Source organism: Suncus etruscus, chromosome 2 (assembly GCF_024139225.1).
Source record: "Suncus etruscus isolate mSunEtr1 chromosome 2, mSunEtr1.pri.cur, whole genome shotgun sequence".
Lineage (NCBI taxonomy): Eukaryota > Metazoa > Chordata > Mammalia > Eulipotyphla > Soricidae > Suncus > Suncus etruscus.
In genome coordinates, this window is record NC_064849.1 from 111324513 (window position 1) to 111350143 (window position 25631).

At 35.1% G+C, this 25631-nt stretch overlaps 1 protein-coding gene across 1 annotated transcript in view; it reads left to right on the forward strand.

Moving 5' to 3' along the window:
• Positions 1-25631, forward strand: part of ITGA1 (integrin subunit alpha 1) — a 162589-nt gene that overhangs the window by 131406 nt on the left and 5552 nt on the right. The window contains 13 exon segments of the mRNA XM_049768148.1: positions 954-1084; positions 4328-4494; positions 5821-5957; positions 7311-7421; positions 10171-10380; positions 11871-11951; positions 13441-13517; positions 16503-16592; positions 18172-18274; positions 19732-19845; positions 22684-22788; positions 22944-23048; positions 24358-24450. Of these exon segments, the coding sequence (XP_049624105.1) occupies positions 954-1084; positions 4328-4494; positions 5821-5957; positions 7311-7421; positions 10171-10380; positions 11871-11951; positions 13441-13517; positions 16503-16592; positions 18172-18274; positions 19732-19845; positions 22684-22788; positions 22944-23048; positions 24358-24450 (1524 nt within the window).

Sequence of the window (25631 nt, forward strand, 5' to 3'; positions counted from 1 at the left end):
TTTGTTATGGATTTTTTAATGGAATACAAAGGAAGGTTTATAAAAAGTTCCAAGTTTAGGGAGTAATAGTTAGTCTTGTCTCCTTTCCATCAGAGTCTGTTGAAATGTTATTAGGAAAGGAGTAAGGTTCTCACTTTGTATCAAACCAGCTCCAGGTCTACATGAAATATGGTCTTTGTGTGTGATCCACCAGGAGTCACAATTAAAAGTTGTGAGTACTTAAAAAAAAAAAGTTGTGAGCAATTAAAGCCTGAACATCCACCGCTGGACACGGCCCACATCCCGAATCTCCTAAGAGCTCAGATTTCGCCTAGTAAAAATGTTATTAGCTGGACCCAAAGTCAGGAAGTACAGGTACCAGACTTAGAATGTAGGAGGAGGTGCACAGATCTGCTTTGAAGTCCACGTTCACAAATGCTTTTTCGATGTTGCGCTTGGCTGAGAGTGGAATGGAATCTAGTCTTCTCCTAACTCTCTGGGTCATTTGTGGACAGACACTAAAGAAGGTCACATATTTTTTAGATGTACTCAGTGGAATGTGTTATTTATATCCATTCCCAAAGTCCAGTCTTTGCTCCCCAGATTGACCCTCAGACAATTCCCTGCTTCTCTTGCTTGACTGATGCGTTTTCCAAGGTTTCCTGTGACATTAGTGTATCTGTGTAATGGGACTAAACAGGAACCAGAAGATCAAGTCAATGGTCATAAAGTTCTCCAGGAGGATTAGACTGGATGACTTTTCTATTATGTTTCCTGCTCTATGAGGCCAGTGACCCTGAAAAGGTTGGGAATATCTGGGCAATTCACCTGATCTCCACAGGAGGGCGCACCCTGGCATCTTTCCAAAAGCTCTTTCCTTTCAGTTTTTCCTGAACCAACCCGAGTCTTAGATTGATTTATTACCTGAAGACACACGTTTGAGATGAAAAAACTCTCTGTTGGGATTTTCACAGCGTATTGCATCCGGAGGAGATGGAGAGACATTGAAATTTTTTGGCCAGTCCATCCACGGAGAAATGGATTTAAATGGAGATGGGCTAACGGATGTGACCATCGGGGGCCTTGGTGGTGCTTCCCTCTTCTGGTAAGTATGTTAGTAGCATCCAGTGACTGAAAAATTTCACTAATCATGGCTGAGCTCTAAGTCACCTTGAAGCGGACGTCATGCCGAAGATCAGCTTCCTGTTATTATTATTCAAGTAAATATTGTGCATTTCATTCAGATGAAAGTGTCAATGAATCTTAAAAGTGAATACTATAAAGATACTAAATAGACACACTTTCTTTGGAGTCTCTATTGTGTGCACAGCTCTTAGGTTATTTTGCCAGGAATGAAGAATAGGAGGAGGGGTGTTTAAGAAACAACATATGTACCTAATTCAGACACACTCTTTATATTGTTGATCCAGCCTAAAAGCATCTTCAGTAATATCTTTGCTCAGATTCTGAAATGCTTCCTGTCTCCAATTTGTTTGCATTTAATTTGTAAAGTGCTAGTCAATAAGTTATGTTAATTAACCAAGCCTTAATAACCATAACAATGACTATTATATATCTAGTAATTTATCAAGCTATTGATTAACAACAGTTATAGAGTTAGATTTAGCAATTTAAAAAAACACATCAAGGTCAGAGAGAGAGTGCAGGGATTCAGATACTTGCCTCAGTGTGGTCTAACTTGGTTCGAACCAGTGTCTCATAGTGTCCCCCACCTCCACCAGAGGTGGTCCCTCAGTGCAGAGGCAGGGGTAATATTAAAATGGAAGCAAAAATAAAATGCCAAAAATGTATTTGGGGAGAGTGACTAAAAATATCAAATATAGTTTTAATGATAAGTCTATGTCATTTTTAAAATGTTATAAATGTAATACATGAAAGAAAGATTTGAATAAGCAAAACTATATATTTATTTTATGTATCTTGATGATAATACAACATGCTGATTATTACAAATGAATGATTGGTTTGATGTAATTTAGGAGAAAGTAAGTATTTCCTCAAATGATCTCCCCCCCCAAAAAAAAAACAAAAATATATCTAAAAGAGGAGTAAAGAAAAGTGTTAAATAGGGATAAAAGAGATTAGAAAACCAATACATAGATATTAGTTATTGTACTATAAAAATAAGCATTACCAGGTCTGGGAGATAGTACTATGATTAGGGCATGTGCTTGGCATCACCAGACACAGTTCAGTGTCTGCCATCACATTGTTCCATGAGCATTGCTAGGTACAGCTCTAGGGGCCAAATACTACTGGATAACTCGGGTCATTCTTGCCAACACAAGGCTTCAACAGGAGCACATTTTCAGCCCACAGTTGAAATGGCAGCCAGTTGACCAAGACACACTGGAAAGTTGAGCCTGAGCACTACATGGGAGGCTAAAACCAGAAATCAGCTGCACAGGGAAAGAAGTTTAAAAAGGTTGCCCTGTAAAAGAGCATGATGACTTTCATGCAGTCTTAATTTTAGAGAAAGAAAGTCCCCCTAAAAATCAAAGACTACAAGATTCCCATTTGTTTTTTTTTTACCTAGTTTAGACTGACTTTAGTGTGATAAAATTAACTGACATATATCCTTAAAGTAAATGGGTAGATGCAATAAAATATATCTTGCCCATTCTTTGAGGCATCATGATTTGCAATACTGTTAATGGTCGAATTTTATGAATAGTGTTCCAACACCACACCCTTGACCACAGTTGTCTCAGGGCCTCCCCATCTCCAATTTCTCATCTCTCCTACTCCCTCCCCACATGGAGTAAATTCGGTCCCTAGACCAGGTATCATTCACTTTCTGTTGTGAAGGCCAGTAGTACAGGGAATAAGGTGCATGCCTTGCGTGTCGCTGACCCCCATTAGATGCCCAGCCTCCTAGATAGTACTATGATATGAGCATAGAGGACAGAGCCAAGAGTAACCTGTAAGCATCACCAGGTGTGGAATAATAAAACAACCCAAAAAAGTGGTTCTTACTTATGTAAGGCCTTTCTCCCCTCATTCAGGACTTTTTTATAGTAATGAACCAAAATGACAGAGTAGTTAGGACCCTGTCATTAGTCAGTGGAATAGACCAAAGATGCATAGTGGGACTTGGAAACAAGACTGGCAATTCTAAAGGAAGGACTAAGAGTATATATGTGAAAGGCATTACCTGAGGCCCAATTGACAGTCCAGATTCCAGTGATAGGGCTAGAGCGGTGGCACAAACAGTAGTAGGGCTTTTGCCTTGCACACTCTAACCTAGGATGGATCAGGGTTCGATCTCCTGTGGGGACCCATATGGTTCCCTAAGCCAGGAGTAATTTCTGAGTGCATAGCCAAGAGTAACCCCTGAGCATCACCAGGTGTGGCCCAAAGAACAACAAAAACGACAAAAAATAGATGTCCAAATAACCATAACCTTGAGTGCTCCCAGCAGGAATGTAGGGAGGAGTGGAGTATGAGGATGGGTGAGGCTCTGGATTCTTTTTTTGTTTGTTTGTTTGTTTTTCGTTTGGGGGCCACACCTTTGATGATCAGGGGTTACTCCTGGCTATGCGCTCAAAAATTGCTCCTGGCTTGAGGGACCATATGGGATGCAGGGTGGATCAAACCGTGGTTCATCCTAGGCTAGCGCTTGTAAGTCAAACGCCTTAGCTCTAGCACCACCATTCTGGCCCTGCCTCTAGATTCTTTTAGGATATAACCAATCTCAGATTCTCAAAGGAAAATTTTGATTCTCAGATTTCACCTGAACAGTTTGATACTATTTTGTTCATGAGCAAAATGAGCTTTGATGTGAGAAGTATAAGGGATGATAATTTCCTTTCAACCCTTCTGAGTTTTGTACTAAAGACGTGTTTATTAAAAATAAAGAGCAACAGGAGAAAAACAAGCAAAAGTGTAGCAAATATAAAATGTCCCTTCTCAGGGCCTGAGAGACAGCACAGCGGTAGGGCGTTTGCCTTGCACACAGCTGACCCAGGACAGACCTGGGTTCAATCCCCGGTGTTCCATATGGTTCCCCAAGCGATGTATGAGCACCTAGCCAGGAGTAACCCCTGAGGATCACTGGGTGTGACTAAAATAAAATAAATTTTCCCTTCTCTTCCATAGTCAAATTATTCATTGCAACAAGGTCTTTGGATAATGATCATGTTGGTCACCAGGTATCATTTGTTCTGTGTTCAAGTTTCTTTCTCCAGAGAAGTAGGACCCTGACTGTTAGTATTGCATGGAGAATTCCATTCTCTGCTTCTGCCACAGGCCATTTCCTGAATTATGGCAATGACATTTATTCAGTAAAGCCAGGAATGAATCTTCACTGCTGTTTCTGTGCTCATAGGTCTCGAGATGTGGCTGTAGTTAAAGTGACCATGAAATTTGAGCCCAATAAAGTGAATATTCAAAAGAAAAACTGCCAAATGGAAGGAATTGAGACAGTATGCATAAATGCCACTGTGTGTTTTGATGTGAAATTAAAGTCCAAAGAAGACATTATTTACAAAGCTGGTGAGTATGACATAGAGAGCAAGAGATTTTTTTAGACAGGAAGACAACAGAAGTGCTCCAAAGTGATGATACTGTAATTCCCCTTGTAGTACTTTGCCTTTGGCCCTGTGAATACTTTTTTGTTTTGTTTTGTTTTGTTTTGTTTGGAAAATTGCACTGCAGATGGATTAAGTGAACATCCCAACAAATTTTAGAGCAGAAACCACATGCACGTATGTGATAGTTTTAACATTCCATGGTTCCATGGTTGCTTTCTGACTGTCCTATTGTCTATGAATAAATTGGGTGTTTTGATAATGAATTGATTAGCTTGAAGGTTGGGGACTTTCTATTTTGGAAGTAGAGCTTGAAAATTAGGCTCCACAAGAGTTTAATTTTCCTTTTGATGGGCTTTCACAACCCCTTTCTTCTTTCTTCGTCCTAAGACTGGTTATTGCAGAGGACATGAAAGCTTTCCAGCCTCACCTTTCTGAAACCCTCTTACTTGGCTCTGAAGATGAGCCTGGTTTCATAGAGTCAGACTTATTGGAGTATGTTTAACTCAGGCATCAGTTCAGCCTGTTTATCCTCCTCCTCCCTGCATGCTGCACTATCTAAGGTTGGGTTATAATGATGTTAAAGTATATTGGGTTCAAAGAAAAGAAGGCTCCACAGGAGTGATTCCTGAGTACAGAACCAAGTGATAAACTGAGAGTACAGCCAGGTGTGGCCCAGAAAACAAATATATCTATATATGTTTTATATATATATATATATATATATACATAGATATATATGGTTTAACTGATTTTTTTCTGTTTTTTTTCTTAATATGCTATTTTATGAAATGGAGCTAATATAATGCTTTGTTTCTATTTATAAAATAGGGAAAACTGTTCTTTATACATCTATTTAAAAACATTTTAATACCCTAGAGATTCTAACATTTCTAAATTAGAAAAGAAAAAAGTCAAAGTGAAAATCTGTGACATAAGCATAGTAAGCATGGTCAGGCATGGTCAGAAAGGAGGGCTACATTGGTGTTCAGATGTGTATGCATGTATTTATCCATATACTTTATAAAGTGCAATTAACCTTCTGAAAGTAAAACCAGAAAGCAGTTTTTACAGAGTTATTTTACAGAGTTCTTTGATATTATAGTCACATCTGTGAAATCTGTTATTCTACAGTAGCACTTATTTTTGTATTATGGTACAGTACAAAAATAAGCAAAATTTGTATTTACTGATTGTCCATGGATTTCTGTAATGGCATTTTAAGGAACTGGGTCATATAGAAATTACTCCAAATTAACACTTCCAACACTTTTCCTGTTTTGATTTTTAGATATGCAATACCGAGTCACATTGGATTCACAAAGGCAGATATCTCGAAGTTATTTCTCTGGAATTCAAGATAGAAAGATTCAAAGAAACATCACAGTTCTGAAATCAAAATGCACTAAACATTTCTTCTACATGTTGGCAAGTAAATCATATCTTATAGCTGCTTTACTCAAATCAAGAATAAAGTTGAGATGTCTTATTATAATCAAATAAGTTGAAGATTATATACTAAAGTACATACCATAATGTAAACTTTGTTCTCTTATGCCACAAATTTGTATTTCTAATTTCCAAATGCATTTCATAAAACTATTGTCTCCTTTCCTTGAATATGTTTCCAAGTTTCCATATATTATAGAACAGTAAATGACACATGTACTAAGTGATAGAGAAATTTGTCTCTTCAAGTATTCATTTCTTCTTTCCAAAGATTTAGACTTTCAACTTGAAATAATAATTTTTGACTTCTATGAGTCTCTTTGGCTGTCAAATTAGATTTTATTTTACTTTGTTTTCAGTTGTATGGCTATATCTGGCTGTGTAAAGGGATCATTCCGAACTCTGTGCTCAGGCGTAGTAGAATGATCGAGGAGGCAGTAGTCACCGCTAAATTTATTTGGCAGAAGCTCTTCTGTTAATTCACTTACTGGAAGTAAATCTCCAAGGGCACACTGAGAGATTTTCTTTTTTTGTAAAGGGAGCAATGTGTCAATTAAGTCTGGGAACCCCTAAACTAGTATTTCAACAAGTATCATTTTCTTTTGAATTATATTGGGTATTTTAGAAGTTTACTCTGGAGTCAGCCAAGATAGAGTTTGTATTCTGGCTTCCCAAATTTCAAATGATTTGGCAATCTTGTTTAGTCTCTTGGAAGCTAAGTTTTTTGTATGTAAAATATTGGTTATTTGTACAAAGAATATTGTTTTGAAATTGAGAAACTATCCCAGAAATATTATGGGTGGTTTGAGTAGAGTCCCTAAAGAAACAGTACTGGGATATAGTAAATCAAAGTGGTGTATCTGACATGGTCAGTGACCTAGCACTGCAGCAGATTCTTCTGAGCAGAAGAGGGTTGAGTCAATTGATTCTAATATGCACCACAGATATGTTACTCTTCAGACAGAGGGAAACTTCTCCACTGAAAACAGAAATTTTATGGGGTTATAGATCAAATAGGACACCCAAAAATGGCCAGTAAACTTGGGCCACAGAGATAGGAGAAAGAATCTAGAACTAGGTCAGAAAATCCAATAAGATTTTTATTTTATTTTATTTGTTTTTGGGCCACTCTTAGTAGTACTCAGGATTTACTCCTGGCTCTGCAATCAGTTATCACTCCTGGCTTTGTCCAGGGATACATATGGGATGTTGAGGATTGAACCTAGTTCAACCACATGTAAGGCAAGTGTCTTACCCACTTTTCTCTCTCTCCAGCCTCAGAAAATATAATTAATTTTATACCAGTAATATATTTTCTATTTTAACCTCTAGGACAAGCATGACTTCCGGGATTCTGTGAGAATAACTTTGGATTTTAATCTCAGTGATCCTGAAAATGGGCCCATTCTTGATGAAGCTCTGCCCAATTCAATACACGAATATGTAAGTTGGAAATTTTCAAATTCAGAGTACTTGTTTGTGACCAGATCAGAGGAGAAAAATACACAGACACACAAATCAATGGATATTTTTCTTATTTGTTTTTAAAGAATTGAACTCTTTTAGTCTTTCCCAGCTTCTAATTATCTGTTGTTAAAGTTTAATGGAAGTTCTAAATGATATTTAGTTTTACCTTGCTTAAATTAAGTACCAACAAGCTCTGGGTCAGTCCATTAGAGAGCTCCCTTTCATGACTCATAAACCCTGGGTTATGGGGCATAGTTTGCATTTAAAGGGTGTCTTCACCAGATTTAAGTCCAAGATGACAAAATACTTAGCAATCATGCTCTGCAATCTTGGACCTTTGTCATGGGAACCCATCTTCTAACACTTGCAGAACAGAGATTAGAGCAGAAGACAAGAACAAGTACTTCCCACAGGTACATCCAGAGGAGAATAGGAAAGGATAACTTTCTCCTCCCTAAGACAATGAGCAGAAGATGAAGTGAGGTCCCTACTAAAGAAACATTAGAAATGTTTCTGGATGGGGCTGGAGTGGTGGTGCAAGCAGTAAGGCGTCTTCCTTGCCTGCACTAGCCTAGGATGGACCGTGGTTCTATCCCCCGGTGTCCCCACGTCAGGGGCGATTTCTGAGCGCATAGCCAGGAGTACCCTTTGAGAGTCATCAGGTGTGACCCAAAAGCCAAAACAAAAAAAAAACAACAAATGTTTCTGGGATTTCCCCCTCTGCACCTATCTTCCACTTTTTTTTTTTCCTTTCCTCCAAATACACTTATGAAACGTCTTATAGGTACAACACCTACAGCCTAACATAGTAAACCGGTGTCAGGTAATGGAGTGCTTTCTCTGGGAGATGGCAGAGCTATTTAGACTTCTGCCTGGGAAGGACTCACAGCTCTTCTCCAAAGTGGTGACATGTGATGAGAACAGAGGCAGAGGATGATTCTCCATAAGAATGGAAGAAGAAGGTTAAGCCAAAGGCTTCATTGAAAGTGCTGACATGGAAAAGAAATTAAACTCATTCAACTGCCTGAAGTTAAGGATGAAGGCAAAATGGACCGGAGACATTGGACCAGACTCTAATCTTACAGACCTGTGTCCCTGCATAGATTTTAAACTGCATTAAGAGCAGTAGAATATAGATTTCTGTACTTTCTGCGGCAGCATACACTAAAAATGGAATGACTATATATTTGTATTGAAGATTTTAAATTGCATCTGTGTGGTTTTCTTTCTTCTTTCTTTTTAACTTAAAGAATTCTTATTTATATTTGTATCAGGGTATGTTTTTCACTGTTTTGGGGGCTTATTATTTTGAGGGGGGGTTTCAGGCAACACCCAGCAGTGTTCCAGGCTTACTCCTGGGATCACTCATTTGGTATTCAGGGAACTACTTGATGGTACTTGGGATTAAACATGAGCCATCACATACAAAGCAAAAGCCCTGCCTACTACATTATCTCTCCAGTTTCTATACTTGTCATTTTTAATACTCATTTCATCATGAATATGAAAAGTGATTGGAGGAAAGAAGGGGGATAGAGAGAACGGTTGGGAAGTTGTCATCACAATTGAGAAGAAATAAAGATGACTGAACCAGAAGTGTTAGAAATGCGGAGATATTTAAAAGACGACTGTAAAGGGCAGTTCCTGGAGATGGGATGGATAAAGGAAGAACATTATGAACAGGAGTCCAGGGACCCCTAATTATGTGGCCTTTCATTTTCTGCCCTCTTGACTGAGTTCTATTACATTCCAGTATTTTACTATTTTTAATGGAAATAACTCACAATTAAAGTTGAGTGAAAATGTCCATTCACAGATGTAGATCCTAGAGTACTTTTTCTTTTAAACTGTTATGCTTTGGCAAGTGGAGGATAATAAAATATTCGATTGAGAAAATTGTTCATTTTTTAAGGAATAGAAGGCTTTGTACCCAAATGTAAATGTTTGTTATCTATTAATTCTAGAAACAATTAAGGGCCTGAGTGACAGTTTAGGTATAGGGCATTTGCCTTGTAGTGGCCAACCCAAGACCATCCCTGGTTAGATCCCTGGCATTCCATTTGGTCCCCTAAGCCTGCCAGGAGCTATTTTCAAGTACAGACCCAGGAGTAACCCCTGAGCACTGCTGAGTGTTGCCCCAAACCCCAAAAACAAACAAACAAAATGCCTGGTGATTTCTGCAGTGAAATTTGTGCTTTTCTTTCTTTCTTTTTTCTTTTCCTTTTTTTTTTTGTTTTTTGTTTTTTTTTTTTGGGGGGGGGTCACACCTGGCTGTGCTCAGGGGTTACTCCTGGCTACATGCTCAGAAATCGCTCCTGGCAGGCTCGGGGGACCATATGGGATGCTGGGATTCCAACCAATGACCTTCTGCATGAAAGGCAGACGCCTTATCTCCATGCTATCTCTCCGGCCCCTGTGCTTTTCTTTCTTACCTCTCTGGTTTGTTTGCTTGTTTCTCTACCTCTTTCATTCTGGTTTGTTTTTTAAAAAAATATCTTTGGTAGGCCAGAGATATAGTACAGCAGGTAGGGTACTTGCTTTGTACCTTGCCAAGTCAGGTTTGATCTCTAATACACAGTGGTCCCTGAGACTCACCCAAAATTTGTGCTTTTTATGTTTAGTTTAACCTATTTTGGTAATCTGTTATAAATATCAAAAACACTAATAGGATACTTGTCAATAATGTTTAAATAAAAATGTTAATTCTTTTCTGTGTCCATTTCAGATTCCCTTTGCCAAAGATTGTGGAAAAAAGGACAAATGTATCTCAGACCTTGCCCTAGAAGTGTCCACCACAGAAAAGGATCTGCTGATTGTCAAGTCTCACAATGATAAACTCAACATTAGTCTTACAGTCAAAAATAAAAAGGACAGTGCCTATAATACTAGAACCATAGTAAATTATTCTCCAAACTTAATTTTTTCAGGAATTGAGGTAAAAATTTATGGTGTTTTTTTTTTTAGTTGACTTTCATTAACTTACTTTTCCTATTACTGCACCAGTTGATTTATTCTATTTGTTGTAAAAGAGTAGGGGATAATTTTGTATAAAATTAATAGTCGCAAAGTGTCAAAAGCATCAACCATTTCTTTAAAGCTTTGATTTTTATATACTTCTCTAGAAATGTGCAGCCCTTCTTGGATTTAGTATGTGGGAAAATAGCACTGATTTATCTGAATTGTAAGTTCCTTAAATATCTGAAATTGAGATTGAGTCAAAGGAAAAAATAAATATTACAAATGAAATTCAAAAATGACATTTTAAGAGAAAAAAAAGGAACATAAGTATTTGGACACAACAAAATATTAGTGCAAAAATTATCACCATACTATTTCTTTCTGTTCTTACATTGGCAAGAGAGTTGTATTATAAATGACTATCTTACCATCAGACAAAAGTTTTTTTGGTCTTTGTGATTTTCTTCACACTAATATAAAATGCTATGTATGGGATAATTGGGACTTCTAAATTTGCATCTTACTTTTAGTTCTGATCTCTGAATGCACACACAAGAATTAAAATTCTGCATCTATTATATGAATTTTCAATAATGACTTATATTTAAAACAAGATTTTTATTTTCAATAATATTAAAACTATTATCTAGTTTGTTCAAATTCAGATGATTCTGCCATCTCACCTTTTATCATGATAAATTTTAGAGACATAATTACTAAGATCTACTTGAAAAACATATTTATATAAGATAATGGTGAATCTATTACTCCTGGAGCATTATTTTTTTTTATTTTTATATTTGGGGGGAGGGGATCTCTCCTGGTAATGTTCAGGAGCTATTCTTGCTGTGTTCAGGAACAGCCCAGGGCTTTTCTCTGGGGACCATGCAGAAACAAAAGCAAACATTCAAGGCAAGCACCTTAACTCTTGTACTTTTTCTCTGCATTTATCTCAGTGCATCTTTTAAATTTGATGAAATAGGCTAGTACACAACAGTAAATGATTCCCACAGAAGGAGAGATACTGACAAGGACAAAACTAACAGTTGGTAGGATCCAACTGTCAGGATCCAAAGGTTGCTGAACCCAGGACAGAGTCGATGCTCTACACACTGTGCTAATTTCCTCAGTGACTACCATTCACTGTGGGCTTCCATGTATGGGTGGCTTCTTCCACCAACCTCCAAATCACCTGTGGGGTACATGCTATTGGGACTCACACATAAGGGGAAAAACCTACACTAGAAAGTACTGTAGGCTATTAGCCTTAAGTTACCCTTAACCTAAGGGGAATTTCAGATCTTCATACGCTTAAAGACAGGTAAATGCAAAATACTGTGACTCTTCCAACTGAATGGAAAGACAAATCTTTGTAAGACTGAATGCAAGATACAACTCAGAAAACTTTAGTAAGCACTCAAGTATTTCATCTGCATGTCTGATGAAATTCTTTCTTTCTTTTTGTAGGCAATCCAAAAGGACAGTTGTGAATTCAATCAGAGTATCACATGTAAAGTTGGGTATCCCTTCCTGAGAAATGGAGAAGTGGTAAGGACATTATATAAAATACATACGGCAGTCAGATATAAAACATAATATTCTTAAAGCCAAATGTGTGAATTTTCTAGTTGCAATCATTTAGGGTAATGTAGTATTAAAAATAAATGTCAGTCTCTTAAAAAAAAAAAGAGCATCTCCCCCCCAAGGTTGTGCAACCAAGCAAATATCTTCACTATAAATTTTTTTGGGTTTTTTTTTTTCATTGGTTTGTTTTGGAGGGGCTAACCCTGGTGGTGCTCATGACTATCTCTTGCCTTAAAGCTCAGGGATCACTCCTGGGTGCTGAGGATTGAACCTAAGTAGGCTAAATGCAAATCAAGTGCCCTACCACTGTACTGTCACTCTGGCCTCAATAAACCATGAATTTTAATCGGACTTTTTGTGTATGGAACATAAATTGATTTAAATATATTTATGTATATTTTGTAACATTAATTATTAAAAGATTTCAGGTTTTCTTTTTTTATTTTTATTTTTGGAAGGGCCACATCCAGTGACGCTCAGGGGTTACTCCTGGCTAAGTGCTCAGAAATCACTCCTGGCTTGTGGGACCATATGGGACCCCAGGGAATTGAACCGTGGTCCATCCTAGGCTAGCGTCGGCAAGCCAGATGCCTTAACGCTCAGTGCCACCTCTCCAGCCCCAGGTTTCAGATTTTTTATTAGTTTCTATTAATTGTGTATTTTGGATTATCAATTTTGCTATAAACCATTGAGGTTTCACATTATAACTCTGCTGTTGACACATTTCTTTGAAAAATAATTGATTTTTTTTCATTTTGGATCACACCTTATAATGCTCAGGGGTCAGTCCTGGCTGGCATTCAGGAATTACTCCTGGTGTGCTTGAGAAACCAAATAGGGTTCTAAATACTGAACTCAGATCAGGTACAGTAAAAGCAAGTAACTTACCTGCTGTGCTTTCCAGCCCCCAATTAATTTGCATTTATTAAGAGTTATGCATTATTTAATCCATATGCTTATGTATAAATTCTCAAAGGTGAACTATCTGTATCATAGCATCCACACAAAAGTTCCAGTTTTCTTTATATATTATTCCAACTATAAAAATTGTTATAATAAAACTCACTGCTTTATGTACTATTTTGTGAGTTATTCTAGAAAGACAAATATTTTTTCAATTTTATAATTATTATTTAAAAGTTGAAAATGTTTTTACAATGCCAAATGAAGTCAAATATATTTCCTATGGTTTATGTACCATGTAACAACTAATTTATTATAAATTATTTTATTACTATAATTGAAATAAAGTACTAAAATTTAATAACAATATGTAAATAATTTTATTGATTCACATTTAGAACAGATGAATCACATTTTTCTATAATTTTAAAATGTGAGACCATAGTTTATAAGATAGTTCCTAACATGTAGAGTTTAGGTAATGTCATATAATTGAACATTTTAATCAGACATTTTCTTTTTCTATTAATAATATATTTTTATTTTGTAGGTTACTTTCAAAATATTATTTCAGTACAACACATCTTGTATTATGGATAATGTGGTTATTAACTTAAATGCAACAAGGTTGGTCTATATAAATGCATTTGTATGTATATATGAATTATTTTTGGGTTTTTTTTGGGGGGGTCACACCCAGCCACGCTCAGGGGTTACTCCTGGCTCTATGCTCAGAAATTGCTTCTGGCAGGCTCGGAGGATCATATGGGATGCTTAGATTCGAACCACTGTCCTTCTGCATGCAAGGCAAATGTCTTACCTCCATGCTATCTCTCTGGCCCCATATATATGAATTTTTATAGATAGAATATTTGCTTAATAGATAAACTGGAAACATCTTACGGATTGAGATCAGAAGTATAAGGTAAAGAATAATTTTGCTTTATAAAAATCACTGTTGAGAATAGATTCTTATTTAATAAAAATTATATAGAAGTTGTAGTGATAGAACAGTAAATTTTATCACTTACAGTAAGAGTAAGGCAGTTGCCTTGCATGTTGCTGACCTTTGTTTGATTCCTGGCATCCCGTATGATTCCCTAAACTCACCAGGAATGATCCCTATGCACAGAATCAGAAGTAAATCCTGAACACTGCTGGATTAACACCAATACAAAATAAAAGTAACATATCTAAGTGGATTGAACCATTGATTCTGTAAGTTTTAGAATATATTGTAATCACATTTGTATTTGCCAAACTGAATTTAATTAATTTAAAATGTACAGGTCTGCCTGTTAATTTAAAAACCTTTGCATACTTCCCATCAATGCCAATGGAATCACTAGAACCACTTTGTTTCATGACACTAGTTTGTAGTTCAAAATTTTTTTTATCCAAATTAGTCAAAGCTTCTGAAAGAGAACATATAAGCTGAAAATAGTAAAAACATAAGGAAATTCAAATGACTGCTACCTTTCTTCTGTCATTATCTACTGAATCATAAGCTCCCAGAAATAAAGTTCTCCTTTTATTAATTTATTTCTCTGTAGCAACATGATCACTGAAATGTAATAATAACTAAAAGAAATTCAGTTTTAAGGGATAAATGCAAAAGTAAATTAATTCATGTATTGTTTCCTTCTGATCAGTTCAGCTCAGCAATGGGGGAGTGAGACGGGTGGCTCCCAAATGATGTTCAGGAGATCCAGGTGCCAATCTCAGCAATTCTCAGCCAACAAAGTGAGACAGTCCAGTGATAGGGTCCAAGGCTGCTGTAGTACTGTTCAGGTCTTTCAGTGCCAGGAGCCACTGGGAACATCCAGGAGAATATCTGGAAATGCACTGGTGTTTCCAATGCTACACTCAACAAGTCTTGAGAGACTATGTGGTACTTTACCTTTGATTGAAGACACCTTTTATGATCCCTGTGCTATATCCCCATTCATCAGAAAACATCATATATACACATATATATCAATAAGATATTGAACTAAGTGATACAGAGAATATATAAATTGATAAGTTTATGAACCTCCTCATAGGGTGAATATTGCAATAAGGACATAGACTAATTATATGATATTATGATACAGAGTAGAATAAAGGATTTATTAGAGAAATAGAAACCATATGTCATATACTTTATGAAGGGTGAAATTACATCTACTTAACTGAGAATCCAAGAAATATTTATCGAGATGAGATGATGATAATTGGGGAGTACCATAAATAATGAACATCAATTCATGAATAACAGAGGTTGGTGGATAGAGTTAGAGAGAACATTTCAGGATAAACGCTGAATTTGAACATAAACTCAAAGTAGACCTATGAATCTATTGGAGGAATATTGGGAAACCCATCTTAGCTTAAATAAAACTTAGCTTTAAAAAAAGTCATTCAGATATAAGTGAATCATGAATTGTAAACAGGGCATGTTAATTATTGACTGTTGAGATGAAGCATTATTACTATTGAAGAATTAAAATGAGCAAGATCATTTTTGAGCAGTGAACTTATATAGTCAGAGCTACTTCAAAGAAAAATTAATGTGTTCGCAGTGTAGAGTGGGTAGAAGAAAGGGTCCCTTTTTGTGTGTGTGTGTGTGTGTGTGTCAATAGCTATTTTAAATAATTATATAACCCAAGGCAGGGTGCTGCTTTCATTGTGTTATTGCGTATACCACGCCAGTCAATGTACTTGAAAACTATCAGAGTCATTATAAGGTATTTAAATAAACCCTGTAAAAGCTACTAGAGAGGTGTATAGAATTTTTAAATAATATTAAATTTATAATATTGGCTATTTCCTGGGCACTCTACTAAGCACTCTAAAATATTACTTATTCAGTATGACTGAAAACTATGAGTTTTTTTTAAAACTATGAGTTTTAAATCACTAATTTAAAATACCCATTTTATATATGGGGAAACCATGCCATGGAATAATTAAATAACTTTCCTATAGTATGTCACTATGGGACCCCTTACCTTGTAAGATGGGGTCAGTTTTGGTCACTGTCTTATCATCCATATGTGTTGTGAGAAACATTTATGTATGTGTATACACAGATATACACATCTGCTTACATAGCCTATAAAGGAACTGATGTTTAAAATCAGGTAAATAAACATATACTGAAAAATAATGAGCATCAAATACTTAGTGTCTAAAACTATTATTAAAAAGATTTAAATTTACTCTCAGCTAGGCACATATTATCAATCTGTGATAAATAAAAAAGAATCACCTATGTGAATTGTGATACATACACAAATTCCTTGGTCTTAATCTGTATCTCCTAAATCTATATTCCCAATCTAAATTCCCAATTTAACAATTGTCCCAATGATTCCTATCATAGTCCTCAGAGAAGTCTGAGAAATCTTAAAGTATATTCAGGTGGTTTTCAATCCTCATCAGATTTCAGAATCAACGGAAAGCTTTCAATTCCATCTCTAATCTCCCTTCTCATCCTGATTAAAATTCTAGAATATCTACCTTTTACGCATTTAGGTTGACATAAAAAGATGCTTTCTGTGCATATAAATGTCACAGAATAGTTGATGGCTTAATTATTTAAATGCACTATAATTTTTTAAATTTTAGTGACAGTGAAGAACCTCCTGAAACGCTTTTTGACAATGAAGTCAACATTACCATTCCTGTAAAGTATGAAGCTGGAATACATTTTTACAGGTAAGAGGAAATTACACCTTTCTACTAGTTCCTTGGTTCTGAAACTGGTCAGAGTGACCTAGGGAAGAGTCTGGCAATTTCTTCGACTGTCCCCTCCCAGACCTGAGCCAGAAACTCCAAAGGTGGGACCACAAATGTGTATTACACAAACCCTCCAGATGACTCCATGCACTCAAAATTTTGAGAAGCAATGCACTAAATAATTGTAAATGTGGCTTGTGAATTGAAATGGATTCTATTAGCCGTCCCCAATGCATACATGTTGAAGAACATGCATTGAAGAAAGAAATTTCCTTTGCAAATGGCAGAATTACACTTAGGTTGTGCCTAAGTGTCCTAGACTTTAAATTCTGTTTGCTATTTTCTATTTTGCTCTATCAAACCTTTTGGAAAACAGAATTTCCCACATGTTTTTAATTCCCTAGAAATCAAATATTGTCAAACAAGTATTTCCCTCTTTATAAAATTATGTTTTAAAACATTTTACATTTATATCTTATTATATTATGAATTTGACTTAACATTAAATATTTGCTTTTAAATATGAATATTATATTAAAACAAGCTGTAATTTTTATATATAAAATTGACATTTTAGCCTTACATGTAAATATTATTTTATTCTATGCCCATCTAGAAAATATGGAAAAGATTAAATTTTAAGTTTAGTAGATATATAGAATTTTTTGGAAAACTGTTACTTGTGAAAATTGCAAATCAATTTTTCATCTGCCCCAAAATGTTAGAAACCAATTCTGACATTTGGTTAGATTGAAAATAGTAAAAGGACATGATGTTTTTATTTAAAGTTCAATACTCTATTTATTTATTTATTTATTTATTTATTTATTTATTTACTTTTTTTGCATTTTGGGTCACACCTGGCACTACTCAGGGGTTCCTCCTGGCTCTACGCTCAGAAATCATTCCTGGCAGGCTTGGGGGACCATATGGAATGCCGGGATTAAAACCACCATCCTTCTGCATGCAAGGCAAACGCCTTACCTTTATGCTATCTCTCCAGCCCCCCAAGTTGTTCAATACTCTAAAAATGCCAAGTTTTGGCCTGATCATTCACAAAATATAAATAATATTAGTGAATTTATGAAAATGTATTATATGTTATAATGAAATTTTTATTTTAAAATCTATTCATGTTATACCTGCTGTAATATTTACTTGAATTGTTTTTTGTTTTGGGGCCACATCCTGGGATACTCAGGGGTTACCCCTGGCTATGTGCTCAGAAATCGCTCCTACCTCGGGGGATCGATTGCAGGTTGTTCCTGGGTCAGCCGTGTGTAAGGCAAACACCCTACTGCTGTACTATTGCTCCAGCCCATTTATTTGAATCTTTTAAGACCATAAAATCATCAGTGACTATCAAACTTAATTTTCTAATGTTACTCACCTTCATCCAATATTTAGTGTCATATTTTAGAAAATCTAATTTTCTTTTATATTTCAAATCTCTATTAGGTAGTTTTTTAGGATTATCTTTTATAAACAAAGAAAAAGAATGAGGTTAGATAAGAGTTAAACTTTGTTACATTTTATTCCTTTCCTCTAATCTTTTCAGTTCTGCAAGTGAATACCACATTTCAATTGATGTCAATGACACAGTCCCTGAGGTTATTAATTCTACTGAAGACATTGGAAATGAAATTAATATCTTCTATTTGGTAAGAAATTATCTTTATATTGTATAATAACTACTTATAAGTTTATAAAAAGTCTTTAAAAGAATGAATGCAGAAGAAACATGTTGGTTAAACTATTAAATTTCTATATTCCTATATTTTTCATCATAAATCTCACCATTAAAATAAATTTATTTAAATTTATAATAATACTTTGAGGCAACTTAAAAAATTACTACAAAGCTTATAGAGTGTAAGATGCTTGCCTTTCCTGCAGCTTACCTGAGTTTGAAACCCTGCACTCTATAGGCTCTCTGTGCCTCATTTAGAGTGAAACCTAGTGAAGGTCCAGGGGTAACCTTCAAAACAAAAACCTTCAAAAAAAAAAAAGCCTTCAAAACAAAACAAAAGATATGTTGCTTTTATTTTTGATATTTGAGCCCCATCCAGCAGTGCTCAGCGCTAAGATTTTCCAGGCTTTGTACTTAGGGATCACTCCAGATGGAACTTCAGATGCCATATACATTGCTGAGAGTTGAATCTAGGTCAGCCATATGCCAGGCAAGATCTTTACCTACTGTGCTATCTCTCCAGCCCTGATATATTGTTTCCTGCTTAATAATGACTAGAAGGCTGCAGTGAGGAGGTCATTCTAGCAAAATAAGGCAGGAAAAAGTCAATGCAGAAAAATAAGGTAGACAGGTAATTGCATCTGATAATGTTGGCTCAGCTATGAGGTCATTGGGATTTCCTGGTGTTAGTCTTTGTTGACGAAGGAACTCCACAGCATTCATTAGCTTACACCAATTCAATTACACCTCTTTTAAACAGGTGAAGATTTTGGTTTCTTGCTGAACTTCATCCTATCTCATATTATTTCCATATAAGCCTCATTCACCATGGTCAGAATGATGTCATATACATAGGAATATTTGATTAGTGGGTAAAGTAAGTGAGAATTTCTTGGAGGGAATTAACATCTTATCAAACTGTTATTAATAGAAATACATGGGATTCTGATTTACTTCTATAGTGACAGCAGATCCCATCTAGCTTGGATCAGGAATATTATTGGCTGTAGGGATTTACACACAAAAAATAGCAAGCTGAAGTAACCAAAACAATATGAACCCAATCTAAGTAGATTGGATAAATGTTTTTCTCCATTGAACCTTAAAAAAACTGATATAGCATAAAGAAAAATGAGTACAGTGAATTGAGAACGAAAAGAATTTATTTTTAACCCAGCCTAATTGTAAAAGTTGGGAATAATATATGATTATTGCTGATTATGTGGCAACTAACTATGCCATATTCTTTTGATTTTACATTTTTAAATCATGTGAATTCTTGTAATTACTAGAAATAATATATATTCATTCTTGGACTCAAGTTATTATAGAATTTGAGTAATTAATTAAACGTTAAAACTTCACATACAATAGAAAAGATGCTATTGAAAGAAAGACTTGAATTTCTTTTTTTTTCTTTTTCTATAGATTACAAAAACTGGACTTTTTCCGATGCCAGAACTTAAACTGTCAATTTCATTCCCCAACCTGACCTCAGATGATTACCCTGTCCTCTACCCAGTCGGATGGTCATCTTCTGATGTAAGTCACATGCACAATGGAATTTGTCATTACTGTTTTCTATTTCAGTCTGTATTTAAAGTCCTTTATTATGTAGACTATCCCTTTAGATTAAGAAATTTACCAAAGAGACATAAATATCTCTTTATATATATATATATATATATATATATATATATATTTAGAAAAAATAACTTAAAGAATTATAATAGTAACCCCTCCACCTCATTGTGGAGATAGTACTTCCATACAGCTTGGTAAAAATTAGCACAAACTGGCTTGTCAAACACAATAAAAATGTATTATTTTATGGGTACAGAGGTTGGAATTCCCCATAAAATACCAACAGTACCACTTTCTTCTTGATATTATATCCTGTCTTTCTCTCTTCTGGCTTCTCTTGTCTACTGTCGGTCCTTAACTTGTTATAATCAAACTCAGCCTGTCTTATTGTGACCATTGTTTCTATTTCTGTGACTTCTCTTCTCTGTGTCTGTTCTCATTGGTCAATTTAAAGTCTCTGCCAAATAATAAGAACCTAGAGTGATAGTATAGTGAGAAAGGTGCTTGCCTTTCATGTATTCAATCCATGTTCCCTGTTACCCCATATGATACTCTTAGTACTCAGGAGTAATTTCTAAGTAGAGGAGTATTCCATAAGAACCACAGGGCATGACCCAAAACATAAATAAATAAATAAATAAATAAATAAATAAATAAATAAATAAATAAATAAATAAATAAATAAATGATATAGTCTAAGGACCCTTAGCTGCATTATCAATGATCTTATTTCAAATAAGATCACACTCACAGATTCAGATAATAGAATTTGACACTATCTTCGGTGGATCACTGTTTGATCTATCACAACTTTGATTTGTTTGTGGTGAATAAACAATTCTATAAATAAATTCCTCCTTAGCACACACATAAGAATACAGGAATTCCTCACTCAATGTCCTAAGTTCTTGGCAGCATTGACTTTAAGTGAAAATAAAGAAAGCAAGTCTCCAATAAGCGTAAGTGATTTCCGACCACTAGTCCGTGAACTTGTACCAGTCCACTGGTATGAAAGGGTTAATAAAACTGATTTATATCACTGTTATTAGAGATATTAATTTTTCTCATAGACATTATTAGAGAATGCCTTTATTTGAGAACCTGCTGCACTATTTCAAATAAAAGCAAAAATAAAAGCAAAAGCAACCCTTCATATATAACAGCATTGAATAATTCTATATAGTAGTTAATTGTTTTAATTCAGTCTGTACAACATAAAAAAATCACAATAAGAATTGAAATAATCATGCAAGAATTCAGCACTGGAATCTGTTCTCAGATTTTTGTTTTAAATATAAAGTTTTCGGGGCTAGAGCGATGGCACAGAAGTAGGGCATTTTCCTTGCAAGTGGCTGACCTAGGTCAGACCACAGTTCTATCCCCCAGCGTCCCCCAAGCAACCCCAAGCCAGGAGAGATTTCTGAGCACATAGCCAGGAGTAATCCCTGACCATCACCGGGTGTGGCCCAAAAATCAAAACCAAACAAACAAAGTTTTCTCAGAAATCAAGAAGTAGCAGTAGACCCAGAAGTGCTATTTAGTGGTATAGTGCATAACTTGTAGGTGTTAGGTCTCCAGTAAATAAAGATTGGGTGAGGGAGGGAGGAAAGAAGGAGGAAGGAAGGGAGGAAAGAAAGGAAGGAAGGGAGGGAAGGAAGGAGGGAGGGAAGGAGAAGGGAGGGAGGGGAGGGAGAGAGGGAGGGAGGGAAGAAAGGAGGGAGGGAGGAAGGAGTGGGAAGAAAGAGAGGCAGGGAGGGAGGGGGAGAAAGGAAGGGAGAGGGAGTAGGCATAAGGGTGGGGAAGAAGGGAGGGAGTAGGAAAGGGAGGGAGGAAGCGTAAGGGAAGTAGAGGAGAGGGGAAGGAGATAGAGGGTAGGGGAGGGAGGAACAAATGGGGGGAAGAAGGAAGATAATATAAGATGTCAGGAATCGAACTCAGGTAGGTGGTGATGCCCTACCCGTTGTGCTATTTGTCTAACCCTATTTAAATGTTTTAAAAGGCAAGAATAAAAAAGCTCTAGCATTTTCCTTAAATAAAAAAAAAAATGGCATGCTTTTGTAAATTTATAAATAATACTTTTCCTACTTCTTAAGAACTTTTTCTGTACTTCCATTGTCTGTCCTTTACTATCTTGTTCAGGAATGTTAAAATGTCCTGGGGAATCAAAAGGTTGATTAAACTGATCCCCAAAGACAAAAATTATAGTGACTACTGCCTTCTAACAATGACATTTTAAGCTTAGATTTGAATAAATATGGATATTTTCTTACTCAATGTAGAAAATCTTTCTTTTTTCTATGTCAGCTATGTATTTTATCCTTAATTTATCCACTAAAATTACTGCTGGTTGGATAAAAAAAAATTATGATGAAAATACAAAATTATGATGAAAAGTCCCTCTTTTTCTTTTGTTTCACAAATCTTTAAGAACTGCCACACTGAGTAAGAAATGCAGATCCTTCCTTTTTCTCAGTGAAGTTTTAAGTTTTTTATTTGCTCTCTGATTATAATATTTGAAAACCAATGATTGACAAAACAATAATCTTTTTATTATTTATAGAGCATCAAGTTTTACTAACTTTCTTTTCCTTGATATCTTACTGCTAACTTACTCACAATTCAGTGGCAGTCATTATTACCTGGGGGTCAATATATGTCATTGATATAAAATACAAAATAATTGCTTTCATGATGAATATTTCAAGCAATGGCTCCTGCATAGATAAGTATCCTTTATAATAACTTTCCCCCAAACATCAAGCCTACTTTGACAAAAAGAAATACTCTCACTTTCAGAATGCAAATTGCAGACCGAGTCACCTTCAGGATCCTCTTCAGATCAATTCTGGGAAGGAAACGACCATATCCAAATCTGAAGGTCTCAAACAAGGCACAATCCAGGTAAATTATGTTAACTAAGACATGTGTCATTTTACCCCATGCTTTCCAAGTGAATAGATTCAATCCAGACCTATGCACACCTATCTTAATTGTTTTGATAGAGCATATTTTGCTAAGTAACAAGAATGATGACATATTCCTCCATCTTTTCACAGGACTGTAGTACGTGTAAATTTGCTACCATAACATGTGATCTGATTCCGTCTGATATGACCCAAGTGAACGTTTCACTTATCTTATGGATGCCAACTTTTATAAAAGTAAGTGATTGTGTTGTTCTTTGCATATTGAGCCCTAGCAAGAAAGATTATTCATTACTTTATGCCAGAGTGCTTTGTGCAAAGAGCACAAGGCTGAAAGTCTAAAAATGTGTGATCCAAGCCCTACCTCTACTTAATTTTATGTTAATGTCCAAGACTGTTAATAACCTAGTAATCTCTAAATCCCCTTCCAAAGCCATGACTCTTTCCAATCTCTCTTGTTTTTTTCCATTTAAATGTAAGAGAAAAATATCTATTTATTACCTAAGTTTACACTTGCATTAATACTTTAGAACTAAGGACCAGAGTGGTAGTGCAGTAGTAGGGCTGATCTAGGATAGACAGCGGTTCAATCCCCTGGAGTCCCAGATGGTCCCCCAACCCAGGAGCAATTTCTGAGCACATAGCCAAGAGTAACCCCTGAGTGTCACCAGGTGTGGGCAAAAACTTTAGAACTGTTTAAGGACTTAAAAACTGATCTCTCTGACCTTTTCACCAAGGACAGAACTAACATATAATGGACTCATACTGTTATATTATACTTTACATATATTCATATGTAAGTGTAAGCACTTTTAAATATAATGTGGAGTTTTTTTCACATAAAACATATTTAAAATATATTTGAAGACATTTTTAAATTCTTAATACAGTGAAATTAACCAAACATAAAACTATCCAAAGTTTAGACCATGTGTTTAGGAAACAAGTCAAAGGCTTGAAGCGCATGCTTTGTGTGCTGGCTCCCTACACTCAATGCCAGCACCACTCAGAGTTACCATGAGCACGGCCAGGTGGGGCCCTCAAATGAAAGCAAACACCAAACAAACAAAAAGCCATGTTAGTGAACTTTTTTATATTGTTTCTCTCATAGAATGCATTTGTTTAATTATATAAAATCAATCAACTATCTCAGGGCTTATTTTTTTCTATTAAATTGCTATTTTTATAAGTACGAAATTGTTGAATATTTGCAGTTCCATGTTTCATCCTAAACTTCTATGTAAATTTTTCATGAAAATGCAGATATTTTATACATGATTAGTGGTCAATTTTTGCTCAGAAATATAAAATATAAATTGTTTAGGAAAAAAATGTGTTCTTGAATAAGAGTTACAAGTGAAAATTTGAGTCTCCAGAAAGTGGAGTGTATGGATCCATCATTTAATACCACCATTTCCATTTGGATATTATCAAAACTAGTGCTTCTATTCTCAGAAAAATTATTTTAAAATTACACTGTTAAAATGTGTCTGATGCTAACTCCAATTAGCATAGTAAATTAAAAATAAATCCTTTTAATTTTTAGGCACATTTTTCCAGCTTTAATCTAACTGTAACAGCAGAACTCCAGAGTGAAAATACATCATTTGTCTTAAGTAATAGCAATAAAAAGAGAGAGGTAAGTGCAACTCTAAGTTTTGAAAATATTATACATTTCACTCTGAATTTTGTGACATAATGTTTTTAATTGCTTATAATCCCTAAAGCAGTTACTAGTACTTTTCTCAATAAGTGACAGATGCTGTTGCTTAAATTATACTTGATTAATTGCAAGTGCAATTTCAGTCGTATTTTTCTTTGTTAGAAACTCGGAAAAATCATGATATTTACAATTAGCATGCCATGTTTGACTTTATTGCTTCTAACTATCCCAGTAAATTGATGTTTTTACTTTCACCTGAATAATAAATGATGTCTGTATAATTTCCCTTCATAAAACTGGCATTATAAAAACACTTGCATTATAAAATGTATTTGACATATAAATCATCAGACTTGAAAAACAAATTCTTGCAGAACATGTCTTTATACTGTATAGAAGTATATGTAATATTTTTAGTTTTCATTTAGTCATTGGGAAATTGGAAACAAAAAATACTCTTTCATGAGACAAATATATGTTGAATTCTCAATAAAAATATGATAATTTCAGTTGTTTCCACTTGTCATTTTAAAGAGAAAATAAAGCCAGAACACTTGCTATAGACATGAGCACTTTAACATGATTTTCCTTATTTTCATACAAGAGCTTAAATATCCCATATATTCGGAGTCCTAAGATTTCACTAGAAAATTATCTAGCATTCAGGTGTGACATCACATATTTTTATTTTAAATTACTGCTTTTTAGAAATTACTTATATATCAATGACTTTGAGAAGTATGCACTATTGAATAACATGTATATATGAATTTATGTAACACATGCAAAATAAATACATGTCATGTTTATATATTTTATAAAAGCACTCATAACTACAAAAGTGACACACACACAAACATCAAAACTCACCAGTAGGCACTGAAGATCATTATAAGTTATACTTTAAAAGAGTACAATTGATTCCAAAGTGTCTGTTGGACTCAATATATTACAAAGTTATGATTAGATTTATTTTCACAAAATATGAGTCATTCCTGATGGAGCTTATTGTTCTGCATTTTACACTTAAATGATACATAAATTGTTAAATACTGAAAGTGATTTGTAATGGAATGATGTTAGGGTAGTCATTAATACTATGCAGACATCAATTTCTGTATCTGCAAGTTCAGGGGATTATTTGAGATATATCTTAA